Genomic DNA, 27791 nt, shown 5'->3' with positions numbered 1-27791 from the left:
TGTTTCCTTCTGTGAGCGATTTAATGAAGTTCTTCTCAGAATAGTCTGTTGTTGAAGTTAAAGTCTTGTAGCGTAAAGCGAGCGGAATATTGCTTAATGTACTGCATTTTTTGGTGGATATTTGAAGCCATTGTACGAATTCCAGCTGGCCTTCTACGTTCATGTTTTTATTTCAGTACAGTGAGACAGGGGTGGATAAACTAACATGACCAACTGCCTTTGCAGTAATCCCTTGTTAAGCAGATAATCTTGGTAACTTTGATCAGAAAGGGCTTTTAAGGATAGTTTCTTTAACTTACAGCCATACAATCCTAAAACCATCCAGTTTGTGGATATTATGAACATAGTTAGTCACTTCATAACCTCTTTTTTTCCATAGTCATTTACATTTTCATGCAGCATTCCAGTTTGTTTCAGTTTTGACCGTCGACAGGATTTGTATTCAATCAAATACGGTGGCGTGTGTGTGTGTGTGTGTGTGTGTGTGTGTGTCATAAAGGTGTTAGTGGTGAGCCGGGTTTTGAGCACAGACCCCTCTCTACCTCACACAGACTTAAATAACCCCTGTTTAGTGAGTGAACTTTAAACAGCTGCTGCATGGTGTGGAACCAGAAACAAATCCCGAGTCCCAGCTCTCTTATCGAGGTATCAAACTACACGTCACGGTGCTAAACAGCTAATCCAGAAGTGCCATTTTCACCTCCTTGTTGTTTTTAGGTTACGAAGCTCCCACAGAAGAGAGCACAGAGATTTTTTTTTTTTTTTGTCCAAGATGAGTTATGTGGCTGACACATGTGGGATCAATTACAGTGCACAGCTGTTGGAGTTTCCCATCAGATTTAAAGAGCTCTGAGTTTCGTACTATAGTACAGTCCGATCCTTGGCTTTGTTTTGCTCTCAAAACATTCCATATATTCTCTCGCCATCTGATCAGCCTCTACTTGCCAAGCATTTTTTTTTTAGTAGTTTTTTTATTGCTCTTTTCTCCAGGACTTTTTCTTTTTTTCCTTCAGTTCATTAGACTCTCATCTCATATGTTATATGGGTGACTGAGCCAATTCTGAATGCACTATGTTAACTTGTTGTCTGTGCTTTATTCATTATTGATAGTAAATCCAGCAATGGTGGGCTTTGTAGTGTTACTGATGTTTTCTTGGTGGAATTATGAAATATTGAAATATACGAGACACTGTGTGCCCTGTTTGTACCACTGCATTCTCTGTTTTGACATCGACAATAAATCGCACTGCCGTGTGGCTTTTTCTCAAGCTTTAAAAGCACTTAAAATGACGGGTCGGTAAGATGGCAATGATAAATCTACACAGCTGGAAATGATCCAGGAAGAGGAGGTTGGCTTCCATTCAGAGGAGATGGTTTATATGTTTTCTTCTTCAGTGTCTCGTACCAAACTCGGTTCACCTTCCATAACACTTGATCTTATTTTTATTGGATGGAGATACTCTGAAATATTAAACTTTAGGGAGAGACAGCTGCGTCACTTACTCTGTATTCCATGCATCAAATCTGATTTCTTCAGTTTAGGTCCAGGCTGTTCAACACATTTTATTTCAGGGGCCACATACATGATCGACCCAGGTTGATCTTCACTGGTTCTGATTTTGGCCCACGAGCCGTATGTTTGACACCCCGGTTTAGGCTCTGATCTACTAATTGAACTGAATTTGCTAGTTTCATCTGTTGAGAGGTTGAATATCATGTCAGATGCTGTAAAATATCAACTGGCTAGAAATAATTGGTAGAAGTTTCAGAAACATCCAGGCCTCATTAGATTGAACCTGAGCAGATTTCAGTGACACTTTTTGTTTTTGTCTTTCTGCCTTTTGCTTTTATTTGAAATAGGTGTAAATCTTGGGATATAACGAGAAAGGCAAGACTAACTAGTCATTTTAAGATTGCATTGCATTGCGTGGAGATTTTCACTCAACGTGGGATACTACAGAGCTTCTCATTAACTGTTAGACTCTGTCTGAGAACTATTGAAGATCTCCCAGGAGCAGAGAGATTCTGTACCGCTTTTGTTTTCACAGTTGTATAAATTAGTCGGTCTTGTCTTGTTCCATATTGTTTGAAGCCGAAAGTATCAGCGCGGCTTCCTGAATAAACTTTTAAATGTGTATCAGTTTGTTTTGATCAAAGATTAGACAGATTTTTCTCTTGAACAGAAAGATTATTAGTCACAAGTTACGTTCAGGCGTTATTTATAACGGATGACAGAGGGTTAAATTAATGTGCACATAGGCCTGGACTTCTCATTTCATTCACTGGTCGTAACACCAAGGTTTTGACATCTCAATGGATTCCTTCGGAGAAAAGTGAAGCAATTACAAGCTAAGTTTTTACACATTGCTGTCGTATTGATGTGGAATTATTCACTTTGCCAAAACGCTGCAGGATTTCTTCCCAATTACTCCTCATGAAGGGCTCAATTTTCTTCCTACTTTTAATCAGACACGCTAAAAGTAGTAATATCTTTAAATGGTTACATCAAAGCAGAATAAGTTTTGAGTGAGTTTGTTTAATATATAGTTATCCGGCTGAGAGCAGTGAGAAAATATAGAATCAAATACGGATTCAGTATCAAGAATGTGAAATTTTAATTGAATCGGTTTCCCATGGGTCTTTGGAGAAATCCATAAGATTGTAACAGCGTGAGTTTGTGGGGGCTGGGGGGGGGGGTGAAGATTTAACGCCTATCGTCTGTGGCCATACAAGCGCCACCATTCAAGCGTCGGTGAACTGTGACTGCTCTCACTGGAATGTGTCACCCTTATTTCTGTCAGGCTTGATGATTTGCACCCAAGCTGTTTACTTTTCAGGCCACCAGACCCCAAACTTACACTCCCACACAGAAAGAGGTGCAGCTCAGGCTCCGGAGGTACCGAGCCCCGTCCACGGGAACGCCATCGCGCTTCTGTACGGTTCCTCTTTTTCCACTTGAGCCTGGAATGAGTGGCGTCCTGTTGACGTGTGAAACGCGGCAGTGGAGACATTTACAGAATGAAGCGTACACAGAACAACAGCAATGCAAGCCTTCCCAGGGGGAAATCCAGAAAGCTGAGGAGGGACTGTATACGTGCTTTCATATATATGAATTCAGTATCCATTTTTAATGAGCGTATGTTGAGTTACATGGAAACATGTAACATTTAGAGGCTTGAGGAAAAATGAAAATGTCACAACAGAGTGTTATTTTGGATATTTTCATAAAATATAGATAAAACAAATGTGCCCACCTACGAAATGAACATTTTGTTGAGATATGTTAATATCCTGAAGGTCACCAAAAGAAAGACTCAATTATTTGTATGATTTTCTAAGGCAGAAATAAATTTAATTGAGTAAGCCTTAAATAATAAATAAAAACAGATCCATTATATTCATTATGTTATTTTTCATGGTCGGTTAATTAAAAATGTAATTGGTGCTGACAAAAGACTGCATATATAATGACACATCCACAATGAAATCCAAACACTGCGTCTCTGTTCTTGTCACCGCCGTCTGCCCTGCACTTATGTCTGTATAAATGCTGATGAGGTTTACTGCGTTAAAGTCAATTCCAGACTGGTCCGTGCGAGCTGTCCAATAAAGGTAATAGGATCCTTTTATTGAGCTCTGCCTGCTTGTACAGTAAATGCATGCAGGAATAAACACGGCCCGTCTCTGCGAGGGCGGTATGTTTTCAGGCACTTAAGCATGTGTATCACATGAATTGGTGATTTAGGTCTCGCATGCTTCAACGCCAGCTTTTCAAAGTGATCAGATTTCCTATTACACTCCGGATTGATGTTCTGGTAATAGTCTGTTTCTTCACATTTATGCCATTAGATTGCCGACTCACAAATCACTCTTTAATTATGTGACAGCCTGGCCAGTTTGAAAATATTTCAGCTTCATAGTCTGCTGCCGACACTCATCTACCCCCTCCAGGACAGTGGAATAGGTGCTGTACATCATTTGCACATTAAAATGAGAAGCAATTTCTTTTGCTCGGTAATGAGATCTGTAGGTCTCGGTGTTTCCAACGGGCGCAGCGTAAATGTGAGATAGATATTTGGAATGAAATGCACATCACTGACTTGGCTAAGACTGTGGAAAGATATTTTGCATTGGACTTCATCCAGTTTTATGTAGTGTATGACTGGTTCATTGTGCATGTTTAAATTAATAAGGCAGTAAATGACAATAGACTTTTATATTATACAATGCTTCAGTGATTCATTGTGCATGTTCAGATTAATAAGCCAACAAATGAGAGAAGAGACACAAAGCTCCACTCCCGTCCGGAATGTTTGTCTCACGAATTTCCCAGCTGCACCACTTTTCTCTACCCAGGTGTGACAGAAATACAGGACAATAATTTGCCGCGATGTAATTGGGCAAATCTCCGCCGCTGTCAGTGTGGACAGAAGGATGTCAGGCTTTCTCCACAACAGCGTTCATTAAAGAAACTCCCTGTCTCCGAGAACTCATCGTTCCTGCGGATTAGCAGCAGCTGTTTGGTGACATCATTAAGATTAGTGCTGCAATCCCGTCAGTCATGCAGTTATTCTCCCACATGCAGCAGGACGGCTTGGGTTTCGATGATTAGAGAGATTTGGATTAATCTGTTCGTCAACCTCCAGAAGTGAAAAGAGCAATGCATGAAATGCCTTGGCCTGAAATGAACTGCTTTTTACAGGGAAAGTAAAACCTTTTTAATGCAGTTCTGGTATTTATTCATATTCTAAACAATTGTAAAAAATATAGGATTGGAACCGTGGCGCACAAATCCGCACAAGATGATATTTCCTCCCTCAATCACCTTTCAGTAAATCTTTCCAATTTCCGTTGGCTTTCTTGTCTCATCTCATGAGTCATCGCTTGGGGAATATAACTCGGGCCCTCTTTAACAATTCAAATCAACTCTCTGGAGCTCATGACGCAAGTGCCTTTGCTAGTATTGAAGACAACCTCAGTGAGGACAGCAGAAGTTTATAAGAGGATGCACTTAATGTCAGTCAATCACCGGCGGCTTGTAGGTACGATCTCAAATCAACCAGAGTGCCATTTAGCATTCCTTTTAAGACCCAGATGGGCTGGCACTGTGGTGGTTTCTTATTATGATTGTGGTTTTGTAGAGTACTGGGGAAGGTGGCTTTTCTGTAGAGGGAGTTAAAATACGAGAGTACAGTTTGGAATGAGTCATTGTGGGCCAACGCTAACAGGAAATTAAGCCAGTGGTGTAGTCCCCAGTACTGTTGGCTCATAGAACCTGACCCGGCTTATTTTGTGCCACGTGTTGTGTTGTGTGCTTATCTGTGTCTATGATGTTTCATTCAGTTAGGGGGGAAATGTCAGCAATTTTGTAAAACTTAGTGCATAGTGCCTGTGAAATAATAAGAAAGAATTGGGTCATTGACCTAAGAACTGGCTCTATTTGTCCAATTACAAATTTGGTTCCCGTCAAATAAAGAAAAAAACAAAACACCACCATCATGCCTGTCCACCTCATTTAGAGACCACTGTGTGTTAGAGTTCTTGGTTTTAGCAAACATTTCTAAAATGATCTATGTGAGGAGCAGAGGCCCACCGTTTTTTTTCCCCTTTTTTCAGTTTATTTTTTCAGCACTTAAGACACCTGTGTTCAGAAAAAAAAAAAAAAAAAAAAAGCCGCCACCATCACGTTCCATTATTTACCAAGAGGAACTGACAAGTCTGATAGATTAGATAGAGAAATTGCTTTGTATTATTATAATTAGGATCCTCTCAGGGCAGAATGTAGGAGCAGATGAGGAGGCACGTTGTTTACATGGTGGCAATCATACTGGCAATTAGTGGAGGAAACACCGGATAAATATTTTCATTGCTAACTGATGCTCAGAAAGAGGAAAGCCTCCTCTTGTTCTGTTAGTAACACTTAATGCTGTAAACTCGCAGCTAAGCTAACTAAAGCACCATTTATATGATATCATTTTCATTTAGTTTTAATTGTATTTTGATTCTTGGTTTACGTGTCAATGCTGCTCGGAGCCTCTAAAAATCCAACAGTTTGGAAAGATATTTAATTACAATTTAAATAACAGCTCCCACTAGTGGCTCAATGGCAAAATTACATCATTTTCAGCTTTTCTGCTGTGTAAACGCGAGATCTATATGAAACTACAATACATTTTAACATGAGACATTGTCAGGTAAACATGGCTCTTGCTTCAGCTGTTGAGAGTGGTGAAAAGGGTCTGAATTATATCATTTTTAGACCTCAGCACCTCACTGGAAACCAAGGTAGCATGAGTTTAGGCTCATCATCAGTTAGACTGTCGGTGCAGAAAGTGCTTTGTCTGTTCCACTTCCTACAATTACAGTTCTACTGCATTCCTGCAGCTTGACGAGCATCGAACTGAACGCTTACAGCTGCAGTTAAAGTTCAGATTTTTAATGTGAAACATCTTACAGCACTTAGTCATCATCACTTAACACATGCTAATTAAAAAGAAAAAAAAAACAGCTCACGTAAGCGGGTGATAGGACAGAGAAGAACCAAAAAAAGAGTGGACTGCTTGTTTCCTCAAAACACGTCGCTCTTTTTCAACCCGCATTGTAAATTCCTTGAACACATCACATCATCACCATGCTGATAGTATTGATGTGTGTAGAAGTTACAGCCCTGTTTATCTCTCCTTTCATGCTTTTTATCTCCTGTCCCTCTTCCCCTTACCTCCAGATATCTGAGCAATCTGTTCTTGTCTGTCACCCCTCAGTCTGATAAGGAAGGGGAGAGCCGCGCTCCCGTCCACGAGCGGATGTTCCTCCTTGACAACGCCGACACAAATACAGCGGCCTCCGTTCCATTTGTTATAAAAATAGCTCCTGATAAACCAATAGGAATAGTGTTTGTTTACCACAAGTAATCTGCTTATCAGCCAAGTTTTCAGTGAGACTTCATCCCTCTGCGATAAACGCTGATGTCTGTTCAGTCATGTCGGGTTTGGATGGCCACGCACCCTTCTATGTCAGCTAGCATGAGATCTTCACTAATCGTGCAGAATTTTTAGGAGACTCAACCGCAGCATTGAGCCATTCATTTCACACCCAGTGATGAAACTCATTAAGGGAATTGAAATTAGGCGTTTAGCTGCTCTTGCTGTGCAGAGCTTGTTGGAGTCGTGGCGGAGCAGCTGTAATTTGTTGGTTTATTGTGTCAGCAGTATTATCCACTTCCTCTCGGTGTCGACGATTTCCTGGGATTCATGACTGAAAGCGGGCTTTGTCATTTTTGATGTAAATATTGTCACAACAAGAGAGGCATTTGTTGAGCACGAGACTCTGCGGTGGTGAGTGAGTCCCGTCACATCCACGCTCAGATCAGGCTGCTGTATTTACCGAGTTAAAACTCCTGGGTCAGTATCATGATCGACACTCACTTCACTCCCCCATAATCAACGTAATTTAAAAAAAAAATAAGCAGTTCATTGAGTGACACAGTGTCCAGCCCATCGCTGCACCGCATGCTTCACTTTGATTTTAATTGATGTCCATCACTTTCAGACGAATGACAATAAACCACTGGCCTGCTTTCATTCGTCATCTTAAAACTGACAGATTGTCTATAAATCTTTATCAGATCATATGCAACTTGTTGAAATGGTGTTATAAATCACCCTGATAGGGGGCCTCTGAACGGGAGTCCAGCAGCTAAATGAACTATTTCAAAAAGGTCTTTTGATTCATCAGGTTGACGTCGATTGCAAATAGTTGAGCTTTTATAAACTCAAGCACATGATTGCTCTGTAATAGTCATTATGCGTTAGTCATTAGATATGCATGAGTCTTTTTTTCCAGTTGGAGTTTCACCTCTACTGAGAATTGGGTTTAGGTTAGTTCCTCCAATCCAATTTTATAGTCGGTAATTTGATTTGACAACCTCGACTGCCACCACTTCACCGAGGCCACGCTCACCTGTTGGACACAAAGGCAACACAAATTCATTCACAACCATTAAATTCCAATGGATTCATTTGCATCAGCCACTTGCTGGCAGGTTTTTTTTTTCGTGCCTCACATTTTTGAACAGGGCTTTAGGGACTCTGCGGTATAGTCAGATTTTTTTTTTTTTTTTTTGGCAGCTCACAGTTCAAACAGGGCCCCGTCCCATTTGAGTTCACTGAGCAAACTGCCCGTGTTTGTCTCTCATTCACGTCTGTAAGGTAATGAAATCACTTTTTTTTTCCTGATAGCAGTGTGGAACGACAAGTAGTGCAGTTTAAATAATGACATTATTACACAGCCAATTATTCAGCCAGCAGCTTTATCTGTTGAACAGTATTTGGCCTTCACAGCCTGTTTATTCCTGTCAGTCAGATTAAATATTCTTGTCGTTTGTCCTCAAACAAATTGGAAGGAAAAAAAAAAAGCGTTGAAACAGAACGTACTGAAGCAAAAATTAAGAATTGAAGGTGTGGTCATGATGAAATGATCAGTTTATTACAAGGCTTCCTGATATCTGCTGCTCAAATTAACAATGAAGGCGTTCTGTAGAGCAGATTCTGTCGGCCCGGCCCATACACCTGTCTGACTCCGTCCTGAGGCCACTTCGAACTCAGGAAGCTGATAAAGTTTGTTTTTATTATCTCTCAGAAATATTTATTTGACAAATGCTTTGGCGCCAGAAGCTTTCAATCTGGAACAAAGTGTCTGATTGCTGATTGCAGTTTGTGATTCTCCCTTCACTGTCTTTATCCGAGTACTGTCATTTCCTCTCACAGGAACATAAACATTCTTGTTGAGGTAACAAGTGATTCTGGATTGCCCATGTGGATGAGCGTGTGTGTATGTGTGTGATTGATCAGCGACTTGCCTGGGATTAGATCCAGCTTCTTGTGAACAGAAGGGTATGAAAGATTAAAAAATGTAAGTGTATTTTAACCGTATCGTTTTGATCAGGTTTTTTTAGGCAGGTGGAATTCTTCAACAACAACTCCTTCTAACTTGTATTGCTGACATCTGATTTCTAATAAGCTACTTTTTACTAACGTGTATTGCACCATCTCTGTTGTTTATGCTCTATTGGGAATAAAATATGAGTTCATTAGATTTGAAAATTGCATCGCAGTCTGCTTTTATTTACATTTCACTCCAGATTGCAACTTTTTAATGAATCGGGGTTTTTGCAAACAAATCACAATTTATACTGAGAGTCTTCTTGTATTTTTCTCACACTGACTGTCAGTGTTGATACAAAAATTCATCAAGGTTTGGAGTGAAGCTGAACTCCTTCTCAAAGGATGGGATTTTAGAGTTTCTGCCACTAAAGTTAAAAATTCCTTTCAATCTCTGTATATATGATAAATTAATTCGTTAATGAAAAAGAAATGCGAGGAGGAAGGTTTTTTTTTTTTTTTCCCTCCCATGAGCCCCTGCTGTCCTCGGGCCTCTCCTGTCATCTTTACATGTTCACTTTGTTGTCTCTTTTCCAGGTCCTGGGTGAGATGTGGTGTAGTGTAACACTCAGGGCACTCTTGACTGTGCCACCACTAATCACCAGACCCCTACCAGTTTTATCATAATTAACAGATCAAAGACGCGGAGAGAAGGGCAGTCATACATTATTAAACAGACGCAGTGTGTGCGTGCATGCGTGTGTTCGGCACGTAAGTAATGGAAAGGAAAAAAATAGAGTGATCTTTATGAGCACATTCATCTATTTTGAGAAGACTTTCATAATTCATTAGAGATAAAGTTGTACAAATTGTCCTCCAAACAAGGTTTCACAGTGCTGCATGCATCCTAATGTGTTCCTCTGTTTTCATCATGATGTCTCCTTTCCACATGTACCGTAAGCGATGTGGTCCTGTGACCTACCTCCCATACTCTGAAACACACTTGAAGGAACACACACACACACACACACACACACACACACACACACACAGACCCGCATGCAGGAGAAGATTAAGGCCAAAGAGCCATGCGTGCTCTCAGAGCGATTCTGCTCTCAAGGCAATTTTTTTTTTCTTCATTTCATGCATAAATATGGACACTCCACACATACCTTCAACTGGAACAATGTCAAACTCTCTTCCAATATCCAGTCTTTGTACCAAAGAGTCAGAATTTAGTCAGCAAAAAAACATCTCTGTTTTATTTTTTCCTTTTAGTTTGAGGACTTGATTTGAAATTTAATTTTTCTTGCCTGTCTGCTCAACCACTTTGTACTCAGCGATGGCATTATACTATGCATAATTGTAGGTTTTTGCCGTTTCTTCTTCGCAGTAATGACTATCATCAGCCCACTTTATTCAGTGGCACAATGGCCGATGTTCAATTTGCAGGAGCTGACATTTTTACTCCACTCTTCTTTCTGTCATTTTGTCTTGTCAGCATCACATCTGTCTATTAAATGTGACTTATTCTCTCTCTTTTCATCTTTGTCCCTCATCTTTTTAACTCCCACTTGAATTTGCTCTCAAGGGGCCGTAATAAACCTGTAGTTAGCTGTTAAAACCACGCGCATTCTCGACTGGATTGCCCCCAGCGTCTCTCAGCCTGCTGTTGGGGCTCACGGCCAATGGGCCTTTAAATGACTTAATGTCCTTTCCGCGTCCTGGGGGACCTTTTAGGGACGCTGAAAGCCGGCCTGAGCCTGCGGAGAGTTAGTATCAGGAAAGCCTTGGGCTGGATGGACCCCGGCCTAATCAAATTCACCATTGGTTTATTGCCGTGGGCTGCGCCCAGATTACAGAAATGTATCGTGATAATGTCGGTGTAAAGTTGCACATATAACTGTTCCTTTCTGACATTAACTCTTCCACGACTTCTTGTACTTCTCACTCTTATCGATTTCACTTTCTTTATCACTGTAATGTTCAGTGGAAAGAAAGCGCGAGAAAGAAAGTCGAGCACCGTTTGGACTCTTGATAGTTTAAGGTTTTTATTTTTTTTTAGATACTAACCTCAATACATGTTTTTCTTTTCATCTTTTATATCGTCTTCTTCTCATTAATGATAATTTTCTATCTTTATTATTTTTAGTCGGGCCTTTTGTCACATTTAAAGACGGCGATAGGATTCTCCCGTGAAAAGAGATAAGCCCTCACTATGGCTGCGTTTAAATCCAGCCGTGCTTAACTGGACTAACGTCTTGAAAGACCAATCTGGAGAAGGTCCGCCTTTGGATCTCGGTGTCACGATTAGATTGTTCGGCTTATGTAATTAGACGTGGCATTTGAACGAGTCCAGGCTAACTTGAGTGAACAGCAGAAAATAATCCGGCGTGTTCTTCCTCTTCTTCCGACTTTTATTTCCTCTCTTTAATCGCTATTGATCGTCACTTTCCCTGATCATTTGGCCTTGAAGCAAACGTTTAAATTCTGAGATTCAATAAGGTGCTTTTAATTCCACACAGACAAATGGCTTCAGGAGACCAAAGCAAAGTCCTCTAATCTATATTTTCTTTCATGAAAATATTTACTCCCATTGATTCTTCTATTGGCGGAAATGTCCCTGGCTCCCACGCCTCTTCTTTGGCAACTGTGTGGATTCTTTGAAGCGGCTGTTTGCGATTCTTCCTTCAGCTCAATGTATTGATATGATGATGCAGGAAGGGTTCCTTTAAGGGGAGCCGAGGCCGACTCCTGCCCTCAAGGTCACTGGGCCGCAGCCAAATCAAAAACCTCCGTGAGTGACGTATTGAGGCGCGAGTCTGAAAGGCGGAATTGATTTCTGGAGAAAAGCGTCCGTGTGTTTTTTGTTTGTTTGCGGGCGCGAGCGTCGGGAAGCCTGAAACAATGGATGGCGGGCTAAAGGATGGGTCGATGCAGCACGGGCAGCAGACCAACAGGAACGGTTTTGAATGGTGAATAGAAAAAAAAAAATGAAAAAGGGTGACGCAGGCATTGGACGCGCTGAGCACACGGGTCCAGTGGCAGAGACGGATGAACTGTAGGGTTTGTGATTCAAATACAGGCTATTTTCAGCTGCAGGGCCGCGAGGCTCCTCTGTAGAGGAGTCAGCCCGACATGCTCAGAGTGCACCTTTAACATCCGTGACCCGACCAGTCAAACGCGTGAGGCTTGAGTCGCACAATCAATAGGTTTTCTGTCGTCGAGTGAGGAGCAGAGATGAATTCTGCTTCAATGTCTGACCTTTGCAATGATTCCCTCCAGAGGCAGCTCTTGTTGTGTTTTCATTTTGAATTTGTGGATTAAATGGAAGGACAAGTGCTCAAACAGATTCTCCCACTTTCGTTTATTAAACGAAAAAAAAAAAAAGAGTCCCCCTTCACCTCAGCAGCGTTATGTCTTGCTTCTGCTTCTTCCAGCGCTGTGTGGAAATTCTAGGTGTCCCAGTCCTTTTGATGTGATATTTCCTATTTTTTGACTCACGGTTTCACTGACAGCCTGGTCAGGTTTCGGTGGTTGTGTTCAAATTTAAACAGAGTATTATAACTACAGATACAAAATTCTCTAAATTCCCTAAATACGATGTCTTTAAATGCGCTTATATGCACTTCGGCCTGACGACAACCTGCTGGGACAAAGATGGCGTGTAGTTATGTAGGTCACTGTAACCTCCCTAACATGTTAAAAATATCTGAATATCTCTGGAACACTTTGTAGAATTCAGCATTGGATTTACTCTCATTCAGGAGTGAATTAATTATCAAGGTTACCGTGACCGTATATTTCAACCAGTTTTGGAGAAGCTGCCGGGTGGTTGTTCGATTTTCTGTTTTATCTGGTTTTGTTTCCAACTGGATTTTGGTGTTGGAGTGTGTTCTTCCTCCTCCCATAATCGGCTGTGAAGGATGGATGGATGTATGGATGGTATTCTGAGTTCTGGTCAGAGAAAATGAACCATGGGACAAGTTTGCTCTTCAGTCTCATTCTGACGTGAACACAAGAAAAGAAAAAAAGTTGTTTACTGCTTCTTTTCATGAAAAAATACTCGCAGCAAAGTCTTTATACACCATATTATTAACTTTTATTGCTTCTGTTGATTCCCAGACTATGCTGAGGGCTTTTTAACAGCATCCAAAAACACAATTATTTTCTCACTTGTTTGGCCTATTGTTGTTTTTATGCTCCAAGTGTAAGGATTTAGTTAGATTGAGGGCATCACCTGTCAAACCTCGAGCGTGTGTGTTCATCGGTTCTGCAGTAACAATGGTTAATGTAGTGTAAACTGTTATAAAGCTGCTATTAAAAAAAAAAAAAAAAAAAAGCTGACCGCCACTCGTCTTCGCTTCCTTTTTAAGTCCTGCAGACTGTTCCCAGTTAATAGGGTTGTGTTAGTTAACAAGCCTGTGAGGTCTGCGTCAGCAGCATTAGCACAGGCGCACCACGGGCACAGTGGATCTCATGGAGCCACTCCACGGCAGCGACAGCAGCCGGCTCTGAAATTAGTCGCTCAGAGAGGGAGGCAAAGGAGCAAACAGCATTATTACACATCGCCAGCAGTGTCGGAACACCAGGAATACAAATATAGTGGTTGTTGTGCACACAGACGCACACATTTTTCTACACAGGGAAGCTGCACAGTGGGCTTTGCTGCAGACCCTCTGAGGTGTGAAGTGTGCGCAAGGTGCAGCACTTCTCATTATGAGCGGCGGCGTCGGCTCTGGCATCGGGAGAGACGAGGGCAGCTCGGCTCAGCCAGCAGTCACAGCAATTTACAGGTCTGTCAGAGAGAAAGAGGTCGACCAGAGGAGAGAATTAAAATGCATTTAAAGCTGTGAAATAGACTGCAGATGGGGGGAAAATGAGCCGCCGGTTGATTTATGATCTGCTGGTGTTAACTTTACTGCAGGGTTTTTCTGTTATAGGAACCTAAATATGTTTGCTTTATTATGCAACACTTGGCACCGAACCCCGAGTCAGGGGAAGCCGGTGCGCCGTGATGTGTGCACATTTGTCGTGCTAAGTTGGACATTTTTCAAAGTTTTCCAAGGTTTAGTCGCGGGCTGCCTGACAAATGCCTGATAGCATCAGGATTTGTGCTGAGCGCCGTGCTAATCTTGTTTTATGCTTTATTATTTTCTTTGGTTTGCAAATGAAAGCTCTGATCTTTCACTGAACTACTCATTGGCCGACACGTGTAGATTTATGGATTCCCTCCCCCAAACTCCTTCTGCTGTTCTGAGCAGTTTTCTGCTGAATTTCTACTAAACTGCGGTCCAGGTCATTCACACAGGAAGTGCCAAAAGGCCAGGATGTTGGATCTCTGTGTCATGAACCAAGAAACAGCACCCAGGGTGGATATAATGTCAGTGACAGCGCTGCTCACTGTGCCTTGAGAGTGGAGGCAGGGTCACGGTGTTTCCCCTCTGACACAATACAGGCCAAAAGCAACAATTTGTTGAGACGACAACAGTTAAAACAATCAGACCTCAATCTTTTGCCACAGTGTGATGCCTCCTCTGGCATGACCCGAATGTTACAATGGCTTCAGAGGTCTGCAATGATACGAACTCTCCTCACTGTCTTTTTGTGTGTGTGTCCTTTCTCAGAGGGCATCTGTAACATGACAATGGACTCCAACTCGATGACAATGCCAATGTCCGATCCCAACGCCTGGGCCACCGCCATGAACAACCTGGGAATGCCTCCAATACCAATGACTGGGCAGCCACTCATGCCAGGTACTAAAGTTTTTCTTTTCTACACAACCAAATTCCACCAAGGTGTTTTAGGGCAGCGTATCAATTCTTGGGTGGGTTTTTGTTGTTTTATAATGCCAGTGCACCCTTTCCATGACTAGACTGCTCATCTCAGGAGTTTGTCATGCTGCAAAGATTAGTTTGCTGGTTCCACAGGTACAGTAACAAGAGGTTAACCATCCGTTCATGTATCATCTGAACTATTTTTTATCTCAACTGGTAAAGGATCTGATCCCAACTGACTGTAGGTGAGGGTAGATTACACCCTGAAGGGGTTGACAGTTGTCTCAGAGAGAAAGTCATTTGCATTCACATTCACACATACTTTAACTTTTAGTGACGTTAATGAACCTGAAACTCAAGTTTTGAACTGAGGCACAGGATTCGAACCCAAACCGTTTTGTTTGTCTCATATCACCCCTTACTCCATTTCAGTGCCTGTTATTTGATTCACGTTTTTGATTTTGGCTATCGGGACGCAGCAAACCGTTGGCATTATTAAAAATAGGTAGCAAATTAAACATTGTTTATGGTTCTTTTTAATTTCCCTTGTGTGACATTAAACATCCAGCGTTCTTATTTGACAGCAATTCAAGAAGTCATATGTGAAGTGGATTTGTGGCAGTGTTTGCGACAGCATTGCTGGGGGGGATACATTTTCTGCCAATTTGGCCTTGAGAGATGAGGAAGCAGATTGCTGTGTGTGGCTGCACTGGTCATTTAAAGCAAGTATGTTGGAATAAACAGGATGAGCTGAGTCACCCAGAGCTGGGATTGTGAGCTGGTAATCAGTCTGAGGATGGCATACTCAGACAAGCAGGCTCTGTCTAACAGGCCAATGTGACTCAGTCCAGCTGGGATCAGTAAAAAAAAATCAGCAGGACTTTGTTTTCAACCTCCAAGGGCTGTTTAAGAAAACACCAGCATTTCTCCTTGTAGTCATTTATGCGCAGCCTCCGTGGCCTCTTTTGTCTCGCCTTCCTTCACCCTCTTTGGGCGGCTGTCATGGATTAGCGAAAAGCAGGCTCAGGTCCTCCTGCAAACCATCAGTCTTAAACTGTTAAATTGACATTGATGGGTTACAGTAAAAGTAGAATATGAACCGCAATTGGTCTGTGGAAAAACTCAAATTGAGTTTTCCTTCTAAACTAATCAGGTTTTATAGACCTGCTGCCAGCTTTGCTAAACAGAACATGCATGTGTTTCTTTCTCATTTCCTGGCTTCTGTGTGCATGATGTACAAGTTGGAGATAAAATATGTATATTTTAACAGACTTTTGCCTGGATTAGTGTTTTTTTTTTTTTTAAGATGGTGATTTTTTGGGGGGGGAAGAGAAATCTGTCAGAAAATAATTGTAGACTCAGCTAAAACTATTTTGACACACCTGTTCAGTCATTATTAAAGAGCAGATTTATCACTCTACGATTCAGGCCCTGGTTAATGTTTATCGCATGCTGTTCTCTGAGCGCGTGTAGAAGTGGCTTCATTATAAAAACAACCAAAAGTGCCACTGAGCTCCTGTTTCCTGATCAGCTGCTCCAGTATCCAGCTCACCTATCTGTTACATTAGGTTCAGCTGAACCCTCCCTCTCTCCATTTCTGCGGAGTTACTCTGCCAGGTCTCTTCTCTCTCTTCAGTAGAAAGCCCTTCCCTAAAGCCTTTTATAAATCGCTTCCCACTTCTTAGCAGAAATGCACTTTCATATTTGAAATGTGCCAGGCTTGTATGTGTGTGTGTGTGTGTGTGTGTGTGTGTGTGTGTGTGTGTGGAAGTGTGTGTTTATGCACACTTGAAGTGTTGTGAATGCACCCCTTGAGAATTGATATGGAAAACACACACACACACATGTATGTGCACACATATATGGAATCAGGCAAAACGTATTTCAAATACAGGAAATGAAGCTTTCCCACAAAGGAAAAGTGGCAGAAAAGACGTTTCATCAAGACTGAGAGCAGGGAAATCGAACTTGATAGAGAGGCTTCTCAGAGAACAGCCCTCCAACTCAAACAACCACAAATCAAGCGCCTCCTAGTGGCCATGTTTTTTTACGGGAGCACAATCTGTTTTCAGACCTATCCGTCCCTCTGAGATGGGATCTGAATTGGACGCATTTTTCATGCCTCTGTTTGTTTTCATGTAGTCAACCTAAATGCAGCAGTATGACAGAATTTGTGGCGAAGTCCCAGCAGCATAGACGCAGGATGGCAGTTCCGGAGCCGGGGGTCCGTCCACCGGAACATCAAGAAACCAGTGTACCGTATCACTGCCGCAGCGCAGACCTCAACTCATTCTCAAACCAGCTGCTAGCAACTAATTACTTTATCCAGCAGCATCAATAATGCAAAGCGTACCTTCCTTTGGTTCAGTTCAAGTTCCACTTGTACGTAGCTGGGTCAGACCGAGAGCAGACTCGCACTGAGACCACTTCCTCTGCTGGATGTTGGTCAGCATCCAGCTATGACTGCTGTGGTCAGACCTGCTGAATCAGGTCAGGCCGAGCGGAATGATGAGCCACACACCTCAGCTTAACCAGAAACATTGATTCACATCTTCATAGTCGAAATGTGAAGTTTCTATTTCAGCATGTGTAAAAGAAGACTGATGACCTTCAGCAAAGACTTTTCCTTTAACTTTATCCACATTAGTTGGAGACCTTCTCTCCACGGCAGCCGATTAACGTCACCGCATGAAAAAGGAGCGGAGTAACTAAAAGCACTAATGATGTTCATGCCAGTGATCCAGCAAACACAGCATCAGGGCCGTGAAGCTTGCACACAGAAATGGAATGCAGCAATTAGTGGCGGCATTAGCTGCACCTGTGTTTGGCGAGTGGAAGTGTCTGCTGTGAGAAAGGGCAATTGAACCGCTCCTCCGACCCGCCGACAGTTCGGTTTAGATTTATACTCATAACCAGGTGCACATACCAGTTGGAATCGGTTCGTGTTTGTGTAATGAGAAGTAAAACTCACTGGGTAAATGAGCTGAGTCTCTCTGGAGAGCTCATTGGGGATCAAACGGTTTATGGTTTAAGATAAGGATTACGTTCAACTGCTGCTGTTACCTGAATGGCGTCAGATTTTATTAGCTTGTGAATGACGTATTTCAGATTAATCGCGTGAGAGCAAAAACTATGACCTATCAATCACTCATTATATTGAGCTTTAAAATAAAGCACATTATGAAAAAAGAGGAAAGTGTCCCTCTGTTTTTAGGCCCCATTTACTCGGCACTTCAAATGAAAATCATTGTTTTTATGTTTTCTTTACACAACAATGTTTGGGGCGGGTTGCATTGGTGAGTTCACTGACATTCGCACGGACACACGACCAAGTTTGATGACCAAAACATTGTCTTGTAAACCGGGCCTTAGAGTACTAGTTTTCTGCCTTATCGACTATATCGAAAGTGTTCTTTTTTGCCTTTGTTTGCCTTCATCGCAGTGTAAAGCCTGTTTGCCACCATGATCCCTGAGCATGAGTACTGTTCTCTCTGCTATAGCCCATTCAAAAACCATATAACCAGGATTTGTTTTTCGAAATTGGCATCCGCTCCTGTTCAGTACAGAGAGTAGCATTTGGACTTTTATTTGAAGTTATAGTGTCTTTGTGATGGGTACATTTCAGAAATGTCCTGCTATTCAGTCGTCTATGCTCCAGAGCAATTTAACTTTTGTTTAGTCTGTACTTGTTGAACATGAGGAGTCGTGTGTCAGTGGGAAGAGATGTATTTCTCTGCTCCCTGGTTACGTTCCTCTTGATTATCATTTACAACGGCTTAGAACAGCCAGACAGCTCAAGGTCAGCCACAATACAAAGTCCTGACGTATAAATTTAGTTTTTCATGAAGTGTTCTGCTCTGATTTTAGATTTAACATATAACTAAATCACATCTACATGCCTTTGTGTTTTTGTCTTTACTCTTTCACAGTGCTGGTAGTCTGCCCAGGTTTATAATGAGCTCTTTTATGAAATCTCAGTGTGGACACACACACACACAGTCTCAGATTCCTCTGCTGTCATGCAGAGTTTTTATTTTTATTTTTGTTTTTTCTAGCAGAGCACCTTTGCCTTTGAAGTAATCCAACTGGATTAGTTATTGATTCCCCATGATGACAGTACATCATCTTTCTCTCCTTTCTGTTTCACCTCTAAGCAGCAGGGGAGGATTCACTGTCACTGTCTCAGTCCTTTACTCACGGATGTCTTCTTCTTTTTTTTTTTTTTTTTTTTTTTTTTTATCAGATTTGTTCTTTTTGTACACTTGGTCATACATTTCCTGCATGCAGATTCAAGTTTTCTGTTTGTGTTTTTTCCCCCTCGCACTTTTCGACTCGTTCATTAAAAGAGGCTGCCTTTGCCGGACTGCTTTCATTACGCATTAGTTTGTCTCTGTTTCATCCAGTGTGAGCCTGGAATATATTTCTTCATCATAGAGCCTTTCCCCGCCTGCAGCCAAGTGGATTTATCCAGACAGACAGCTGGATAAACAGACCACTGTGGGCAGAGCCTTCAACACTGCAGCCCCACAAATCCCAGTGCACATCTAAAATCACAGCGCTTTGGTGCCTATAGGCCGACTAGACAATGCTAATGTATATTAGAATGTAATTAAATGTTTGCATTAGGACAAGTGTGAATATAAAGGGCCAGACAGGACTAAGGATGTGTGTTTGGGGTATAATGTTTAATCCATGATGCCGTGGATTTTTATCGTCTGCATTCAGAAGCTTAATGGCACCAAAGTGTCACTTGAAGTTATTTATGCTGATCCGTATTCTTATGTGTGCTTTAGCAATATATGCGGACATGCATGTGAAGTTAACTGATGAGCGCAGAGCGCAAGTGTTAATATGAGCTGCGTCTGTTTGTCCTGTGATGCACTGTAGGCATGTCGAGGGTGTAACCCGCCTTTGCTCTTAGGCCCTATGGTTACGTGACAAGTTTTCATGTGAAAACACATTTGTTTTGAATTTTTGTTGAAGAAAAATTACCGCAAGAGTGTTCTGAAAATAGTAGTTCTCATGTTGGGCCACTAGTGGCTGCTGTTGTTTGCTTTTCCAATGAAACCATACACATATGTACACAGAGAAGAACAAAGGCAAGTACACAGACATTCATATATACTAACGGTGCTCCATGTGCCACAGGTTTGATGCCCCATAGCTGTCCAAAATAAACTCTCCCAAACTGGCAACCTGCATGTCACTCTCTGAGAGGGAGGGGGAAGAACGTTATGAGGAATGTTACTGATTAAATTCTGTGTAATCACTCTGAAAGAGCCAAGAATCAAAGTTCTATCACATGATTCAGCAATGATGTCTGCTTCTGCTCAGTGATCAGTGAGGAGGGAGTGTTGACAGACAGGGGCGTCACCAGGTTTTCAGGAGGAGGGGGCGCTTAGCCTTCAGGAGATGCAAAGGATGTGAGCAAACGTAGCACATGAGCACAAAGCTTAACAAACAGCTAAAGTCTAAGAAATTATTCAGTATTATTTCAGGTTTTTTTTTTTTTGTTTTTTTTTTTTCTTCAATACAGTACAACAAGAAAAATAGGTTTGCTCAGTAACAGTATGTTTACAGCAGCAGTTCTCAACATGGGGTCTGCAGACCCCCAGGACTCCTATGGTGCTTTACTCTCCACAAATATCATTGCACCCCCACTTTTCCAATTTCTGCCTAAATCTCTGCTCTGGAGGTCATCTATGCTGTTGTTGTCTGTCTACTTGCACATGTACAGAGGAGAGCTGGGCTCTAGCAATCCCAGTGTTTAAGAAAAACTGCATTTTCTCCCATTTCCATGAAGATTGAGTTGAAACGTTCTTTGAAAACTTCCACCTATGGAGTCATTTTCAAAAAGTTGCGTTTTCAGTGGCTCCGCGCACCGTTTGTCATGTAAACCAACTCCGGAAACAACAGAATTTTGCCATCTTTGCTTGAAAGCCTGATCGTGCAAACAAGTCCTTCGTGTACTGGCACTGGTTCCTCGACCTTGGCCTGAAAAAAGCAGTATAGAAGATGATTGGATGTGTGTTATAAACCTGTGTCTCTATTTTTAGCTTTTGCTGTTGCCACCTCTATCCGCTCTGCGTACATTACAGACATCTGCTGCATGTCTATAATCCAGAAGGTTCTCAATATCTGTTCTTTCATGAGATTCTTTGTTTTTGTTGATGCCCGGATAAGGTTTTTGTCGAGTTCATCTTTCTTGAAGACAATATTTAAGGATTCATACTTTAGTGTAAAAACTACTTTACATATGGCGCCATGATGGAGGGACTGTGTTGTTGACGGGGCCAGTGAAGCAATGAGACACCATCTTGGATGGCAAAAAATGAATATATGTACATCTATATGTAGATGTTTCCCAGCAGCACTGCACATACAAGTTGAAGCTTTTCAACCGAAAACTTATAATGATGGCAAATGGAATTTACAAACTACTATTGCATTCCTGTCAAAGCGAAGCTCGGTTTTCCATACCAGCCTGAAATTAGTGACCGTAGCCCGCTAGGAGGTTGAGTACTTCCTGCGTTTTGTGCAGCTCTAGGAATAGGGGGCCGCACGACTGCGGATGGTTTACATGCTCGTCTTCCCGCGCTCGGTGTGATCTCAAGTAAGTCAGCTTAAGTCACGCATGTACAGCAATCAGCACCTTTGAGGATTCACCTCCTTCTGTTTCACACGTGCGCACGCACTCACACACCCCGCCGGATAAATGAGTGACTGCGTTGAAGAAGCAGCATGGCATGTGCTCACAAGCAGGCGCACACAGTGGAGAGGTCAGACTGTCTGAGTGAGTCTGTCAGTAGCCTGCCAACCCCTCACAGTGCATCAAAAAAAACAAAAAACAGGCATCCAGCATTTCATGTTCCGCCCATTCATGCTTCCATATGAGCATTCATTTATCTCAGGTGTCGTCTGAATCACATTTTATGAGGTTTTGTAAATAAATCGACTAAATGAATAGCTTTACAGCAGCAGCAACACCTAAACCCGAGCAAGCTGTTTCACAGGACACTATATAAAAAGGGAAAGGACCTAATAAACAGAATGAAATAGAGACCTCTGTTATATATGCAGGTGCATGAGGGGGAAAATAGTAACAGCAAGAGATAAATGAAGCAGCAAGCCGGCGTTGTAATTTCCCAAGATAGTGCAGTGGTGAGCGCCGTCACCTCACAGCATAGTTCTTCTTTGTGCAATTAACATGTTCTCATTGTGCCCACATGGTTTTTTTTCTTTTTTAATTTCCATTGACACTATTTCTACAGCCATCCACAGCTTTTTGCATTCACTAGGTTACTGTTTCTACGAGTGTGTGTGTGTGTGCTTGTTGGCCTGCTGTTGTCTCATGTCAGGATGAGTTTTATAGATTATAGCAGGCACAGAAAATTGGAACCACACAAGTGGAACAAGTCAAATAAAGATAATCCCGAAGTTTACATCCACTTTTGTTTGTTCAAATGTAACAACAATAATCTCAGAAACACTGATTTGGTCAGGCTAAGCTTGATCGAGTCATGGCATCGGGCAGATTTTAATCTGTATCTGAGTGAATTACAATGTCTGGCCCAGCACTCGCAAACAGGTCATGTCACACAACAAGCACACATTTTTCGAAGGCAGCGAAGAAAACTGCAGCCGTGAAGAGCAGGAACCTCCCGGACACATAATAAACGTTATTGATCAGCCGAGCAGACTTGAGGACAGGTGAATGTAAGATATCTGACTCCATGTGACAGGGGGGGGGCAGGGTGTGTCATCTCTCAGGGGATATTATTGATTTTTTTTTCGTCTGGAGTTTTTCAGCGGTTTTGGTGAAACTGAGCTTCTCTTATGACTCTCTGCCAGCTGTTCCATATGTTGGCCCTGTGATGAGTACAATGTAATCATTGTTTAAGTTTGTAAATTCCTTAATGTGAAGAGCAAAGTGAAACTTCATTTGTTTTGTCAAGAGCTGAAAAGATGGAGTTTGATTGCAGAAAATTGAGTTTGACCACTGGGGTTTTTCCCCGGTCAGTGGTGAATGATCTGGTTTTCGTGAACTTCCAAGTAAATGTGGGGAGAATATTTCATAACAAGAAGAAATGGTTTTTGGGAACATTTGGTTGTAATTAGACTGAGTTTCTGTTTTGTATCCGGACCGTTCCCATTAGTCAGGCGTTGCATCACTATGCAAAACATGTCATTATGTGTGATAAAAGTTACGTCACGTCCAGAGGTTAGGAAGCCAGACGGGTGGTGAGCGAAGCCCAGATGAAGTCTGGAGTGTGCAGAATCGCAGCAGGACCCAACATCTGGTTTCAGCATTTCTGAGGGGGGAATGTCTTCCTCCAGTAATGTTCGCTGTGTATTTCCCCAACCCTCACCGGTGTTCTCTCCCTACAGCCCTTCCAGATTATAAGCAGAACCAGATGTACAGCTATACAGTTCCTCTTCTGTACTTTCTGAAAATATCGACCTCCCATGGTGGTTTCTGTTATTTTAAGGTGTTACTGTGGATTCACTTGCTTTTGATCATAAGACTGTGGTTGTAGTTTTTGACTTTTTGGCACGTTAAAATAAATCCATGTTTCCCTGTATGGCTAAAACTTGGTAGCATTGGTTTAGTCTCTGTAATCATAGCTCAAGACCTGAAAACAATGACTTGTGCAGTGTTTATCTTCATTTTCAGTTTTGATTTTGTTTGTTGATTGGTTACCAGTTCCAAGCTCTCCAAAACACAGTGAATATATTCCATCCGTCTTTCAATTCCGGCTGCAGTTTAAAGGTGTTGAAGAAATGCCCTAAGGTGCTCTGCAAATAAGAAGCCTTCAATTGTCAAAGTGACTATAAGCTGTTAATCTATAACGAAATGAAGAGAATCATATACCACTGATTTTTTTCCCCCAGCTTCTAAGTAAGATCCGTCCATCCATTCATCCCTGTGCCAATCTTAAATACAACTTGATCAAACTTTATGTTGAATAAAGCTGTATTGAATCGTTTTTGCAACAACAGATCAGCACTTTACATTTAGCCTAATTTCTCAACCTGAAAGTGTTGCTGTGTCCTTCAGGAAGACCTCAGTTTCTGTACCCACAGTGACGTGCACTCCTCGCACACACTCACACTCCGTCCAGAGTGAGGAAAACTTTCAGCGTTCAACCCACATGTAAGTTTCTCTGAATTAATTTAGCTCCACATACTTCTACATGAATACAAGCTCAAATACTCGGGAGAATAGATAAGCAGACTCCAGGGACTGACAACTGTTCCCTGAATAAACAAGTGCTCCTTTGTTTGCTGCATCCCACTCGTCCTCATCTTTCCCCACAGCTGCCACAAACGCCTGCACCACTGTACACACACACACACACACACACACACACAGAGGAATATGTGAAATCTCAGTGTCACGCTTTATTGCGTCCTCATTTAAAGCATGCGTTTCATACGATACGATCTGAATCAGGGCCGGCTCATTCTCGCGCATTAGCTCACCTGGCTTAACACGAGGAAACATATTAGATGACAGTCATTCCTTTGCCGGAAGTGTTTTCCAGTCCTGGGAATGAAAGTCGTGTCCCCTTTCTGCTGACTGCTTACGGAGCCGCGCTGGTGCGGTGCCAGAGGTTTTTTGGCTGCGTGTAGGCGGACAGAGTGGTGAGGCAACGACTCCCTTCCCTCAGACATGCAGCACGTCTGGAGGGGGGGTGGGGGGGCGGCGGAAATAGAGCAACAGTCATCAGGCTGAAGAAATTATACTTTCTCACCTATCTGCGCAGATGGGTTTTCCCACAGAATGGATATTGTTAAAAGCTCGATGTGTTATGCAGATTTGGGCTGGGTGGTATCAGATAAAGAGGATGGATTTTGGAAGGCGACGCAAGCGTATTATTATTTAGATGTAATGAAATGGGGAGATGGGATAACTCACAAACAGGGTAGGATTTTTTTCCCCCCCCCCCCTCTTCATTATGCAGGCAGCAGCAACAAAGAAATGTGGCTGTAAAATTAATTAAATCGGAGATGTTGGTATCAAAATGCAAAGAGGGCGACTCTTGCCTTATAGTGACGGAGAAGCAGCCACCGGTGGGGTTCCAGGTGCCGCGGCCAGCTCGCCTCATTAGAGAATATTACCCTGCATGCCTCACAGCAAGAGTCGCTGTCCCCTCTTCTTCAAGCTCCCCCCCCCCCCGACACCCAACGCTAGGAGGGACGTTTACCCTGGAAATCAGAGAGGAGGGGGGGGGGGGGAGAAGAAGAAGGGAGGAGGATGACATTAATAGCCAGGAGCCTCATGCAGTCAAATGTCAGTTTTCTTTTTCGCTCTCTCTCCTGCCCTCATCCACCCCTCCCCACGCCCTGATTGACGGGCAGCTCAAAATGTAATTACTCTGAACAAACCTTCAGGAAATGGATTGTTTAACATTAGAAGGACACGATCCAATAGAAGAAGAAGAACGAGTGCAATAACCTCGGAGGCCAACGCCGGCGTGTACATGCGTGTGTCTGCGCACCCGTGCATATTGGCGCGCGGAAACGAAGGAGGTGTCGGCGCCGCGCCGTTTTGTGTTTTCACTTTTCCCAGCATGAGAAAGAATGGAGAGTGAAGCTCATAGACGAGCACAGCGAAGAGGATCAGACAGATGTGTGGCCGTGCGTGGGCCGGCCCGCCCCCGGGTTTCTTTTGTTGTTGTTCTTCAAGAGGACCCTCGTGCGCTCTGAAACGCTCTCTGGGGTTCCGACTGAGTCACAGACCTGCGCTACCTCTCCCTCAATCAGTGCCCAGCACATCTGCTCCGGTGTCCGCTGCGTTTCACGTAATGTCTCGAGTAATATCATTTTCAAACAGAGTTTAACAAAATCACAACTATCGTCTCCAACCACAGATTAATGTACTTTAATGTTCTAAATGTAAGGCTACATAGAATATCTTCTTATTTTTCACCATACACTGAGTTTCTAATTTACTTTTTTTTCTGGATTCTTCAGTAAGAAAGTTCTAAAATTAGAACTCATTAAAAGTGTTTCCTCCTGTGCAAGGTGTGCAGAATTAAGAGCAACCGAAGTTTTGGTTTAAGGACTTGAACACCAGATTGCTTCATCTTTTCATCTTAACTTCTATGATAGTTTCATGGTTAGTTGGAGTCTAAACCAGCTGACTGGGTGAAAGTTAGAGAAAGCCTTGAACAGGTCAACTAATTGGCTGGTTCTACATTATGCCACATGAAACCCAACTGACTCTGCGTGGAGTGATGCCAGAAAGCCAATTGAAAGGAATTTGGCATCTAACCAGAGGTGTTTTAATTAGCAAAGACGAGTATGATTCATTCTAAGCGATAAATTCTTTCGAAGCTTTAATGTAACTGCTTTCAATCGTAAAACTTCAGTGTTTCTGCAGAAACGTGAACAGCGTCGGTGACTTCCTTGTCCCTCTCTGCACACGCGCTGAGCTCCAGGTGCTGAACCACGTCCCATGTTGACTGTCTTCCTGTCCCCCTGCGACCAGACCTCCCACCATGGCGCTGACTTAATTACAGAGCAGGAGCCGTAAACAGGAGCACAGCCATGCGTGAAGCCTGAGCACCGAGGGCTCCGCGCGCAGCGGCGTCGTGATGCAGTTCAGGTCCTGGAGGAGAAGATGTGGCGGTCAGACCTCCTATTGTGTGATATTTTCTCTTCTATTCATCCTCGCCTATTTGTGTTACTGTTCAGTGGAGAATCTTGTCTGTCTCATCAGTCTGTTCCCTGGCAGTAAATTACAATTCATTCAGTTTACCGGTTGAATAGATTAAACATTGCAGTGGCCTCTTATAACTCTGTCCAATCACGTTCTCATTATTTTATACGTGCCGCCCTTCAGTTATTGAATTTGTATTTTGAATTTGCTCCATTGTTTGATTTCCAGCCCTGCAGGCAACAACACAAGCTAAATTGAAGTCATTGTCAAGATGTCGCGCACACGGTTAATTTTCCCATCCGAAAGCCCCCGAACGCTTTGTTCTCACCTTTAAAACAGTTTAATCTGTGCGGATTCATAATTTTTGCCTTCATTCGGCAGATGTGTTGTTTTTAAATTTGGATTGCTCGACTGCAAATATTCATTTCCGTTATATTTGAATCTGTTTACAACTTACCTGATCGATGGTTTTGCCAGTCGAATAGTGTTACCTTTCAGTTCAGCCTGTTTACTCATGTTTCATCTCTATTTGATTTACTGTCAAATTTCTCTGAAATGTGTTTTTCATAAAATCTGTGTCAGACCGTCAGCAGTTATTGCTTCAAATAAGTAAAATATTTGCAATATTCAGATATGGGGAGGAAACATTACAGACAAGGTTGCTTTTGGCAAAAGCAATTGTATTTTCTGTCAAACGGCGTTTCTGTGCCACTGAAGCTTTTCTCTAGAAGGCTGCGCACTTGTTCTAGTATTAGATAAACTGTGACTTAGATATACCCCCATGGCGCATTCACCCACTCATCTTGTGTTTGGAGTGTAGTGAGGAGAGCCGCCTGCCTGTTTATGCCCATTTATGAAAGTGTCACCCAGTGTTTCGTCGCCTCAGCCGCTCATTAACCTCATTCTGCCGTCGCACAACCGGCTGGAAATTAAATTTTCCATTGATTTACAAAAAAAAAAGAAAAAAAATTATCGATTTTCGGTAAGGCAGCTGTTTGACCTGTCCCTGCCTCTATATATTTTTTTTGTTTTTTCATGCTGTGATGGCCTCACTCTACCAAGTGGAAACAATAGATGTTGACAGGCAGCAAATGACCGAGGTCAAATCAATCCCAGGACACGGCCGTCACATGGAGGGCACCTGACCCACAAGAGCAGCGCGGCTGTTTTAACCGCTTCTTTGAGAAATTCCGAGGAAAAGATGACTCCACTCCTGTCTCCACTGAGTATTCCCAAATTTAACTTCATATTGATGAGCGATTTTCAAACCAAAGATTCACTGCACAGCTCTCCTTGCATTATATGAAATAGTTGAACACATGGATGTACAGATGACGTCTTGCCAGCTCTGACCATTGTTTTCGGAGAGGCAGCAATTACAGGCGTCCTCTCCCACGCAGCGTCAGGCCGGCGCGTAACCGTCTCTCTGACCTTTCAGACTGTGCTGGTTTTTTTTGTCTAATTATC

The 27791-nt window shown here is 42.5% G+C and overlaps 1 protein-coding gene across 3 annotated transcripts in view; it reads left to right on the top strand.

The window, feature by feature from the left end:
• The window catches only part of enox2 (ecto-NOX disulfide-thiol exchanger 2), a 172746-nt gene that overhangs the window by 100949 nt on the left and 44006 nt on the right, over positions 1 to 27791 (top strand). For all 3 annotated transcript variants that reach the window (XM_030101680.1, XM_030101698.1, XM_030101689.1), the window contains one exon: positions 14507 to 14638. In XM_030101680.1, coding sequence (XP_029957540.1) covers positions 14507 to 14638 — 132 coding nt within the window. The remainder of the gene's footprint in view (positions 1 to 14506; positions 14639 to 27791) is intronic.

Source organism: Salarias fasciatus, chromosome 2, assembly GCF_902148845.1.
Source record: "Salarias fasciatus chromosome 2, fSalaFa1.1, whole genome shotgun sequence".
Classification (NCBI taxonomy): Eukaryota; Metazoa; Chordata; class Actinopteri; order Blenniiformes; family Blenniidae; genus Salarias; species Salarias fasciatus.
The sequence above is the reverse complement of the archived record's forward strand: the minus strand, read 5'-3'. Positions and strand labels throughout refer to the sequence as shown.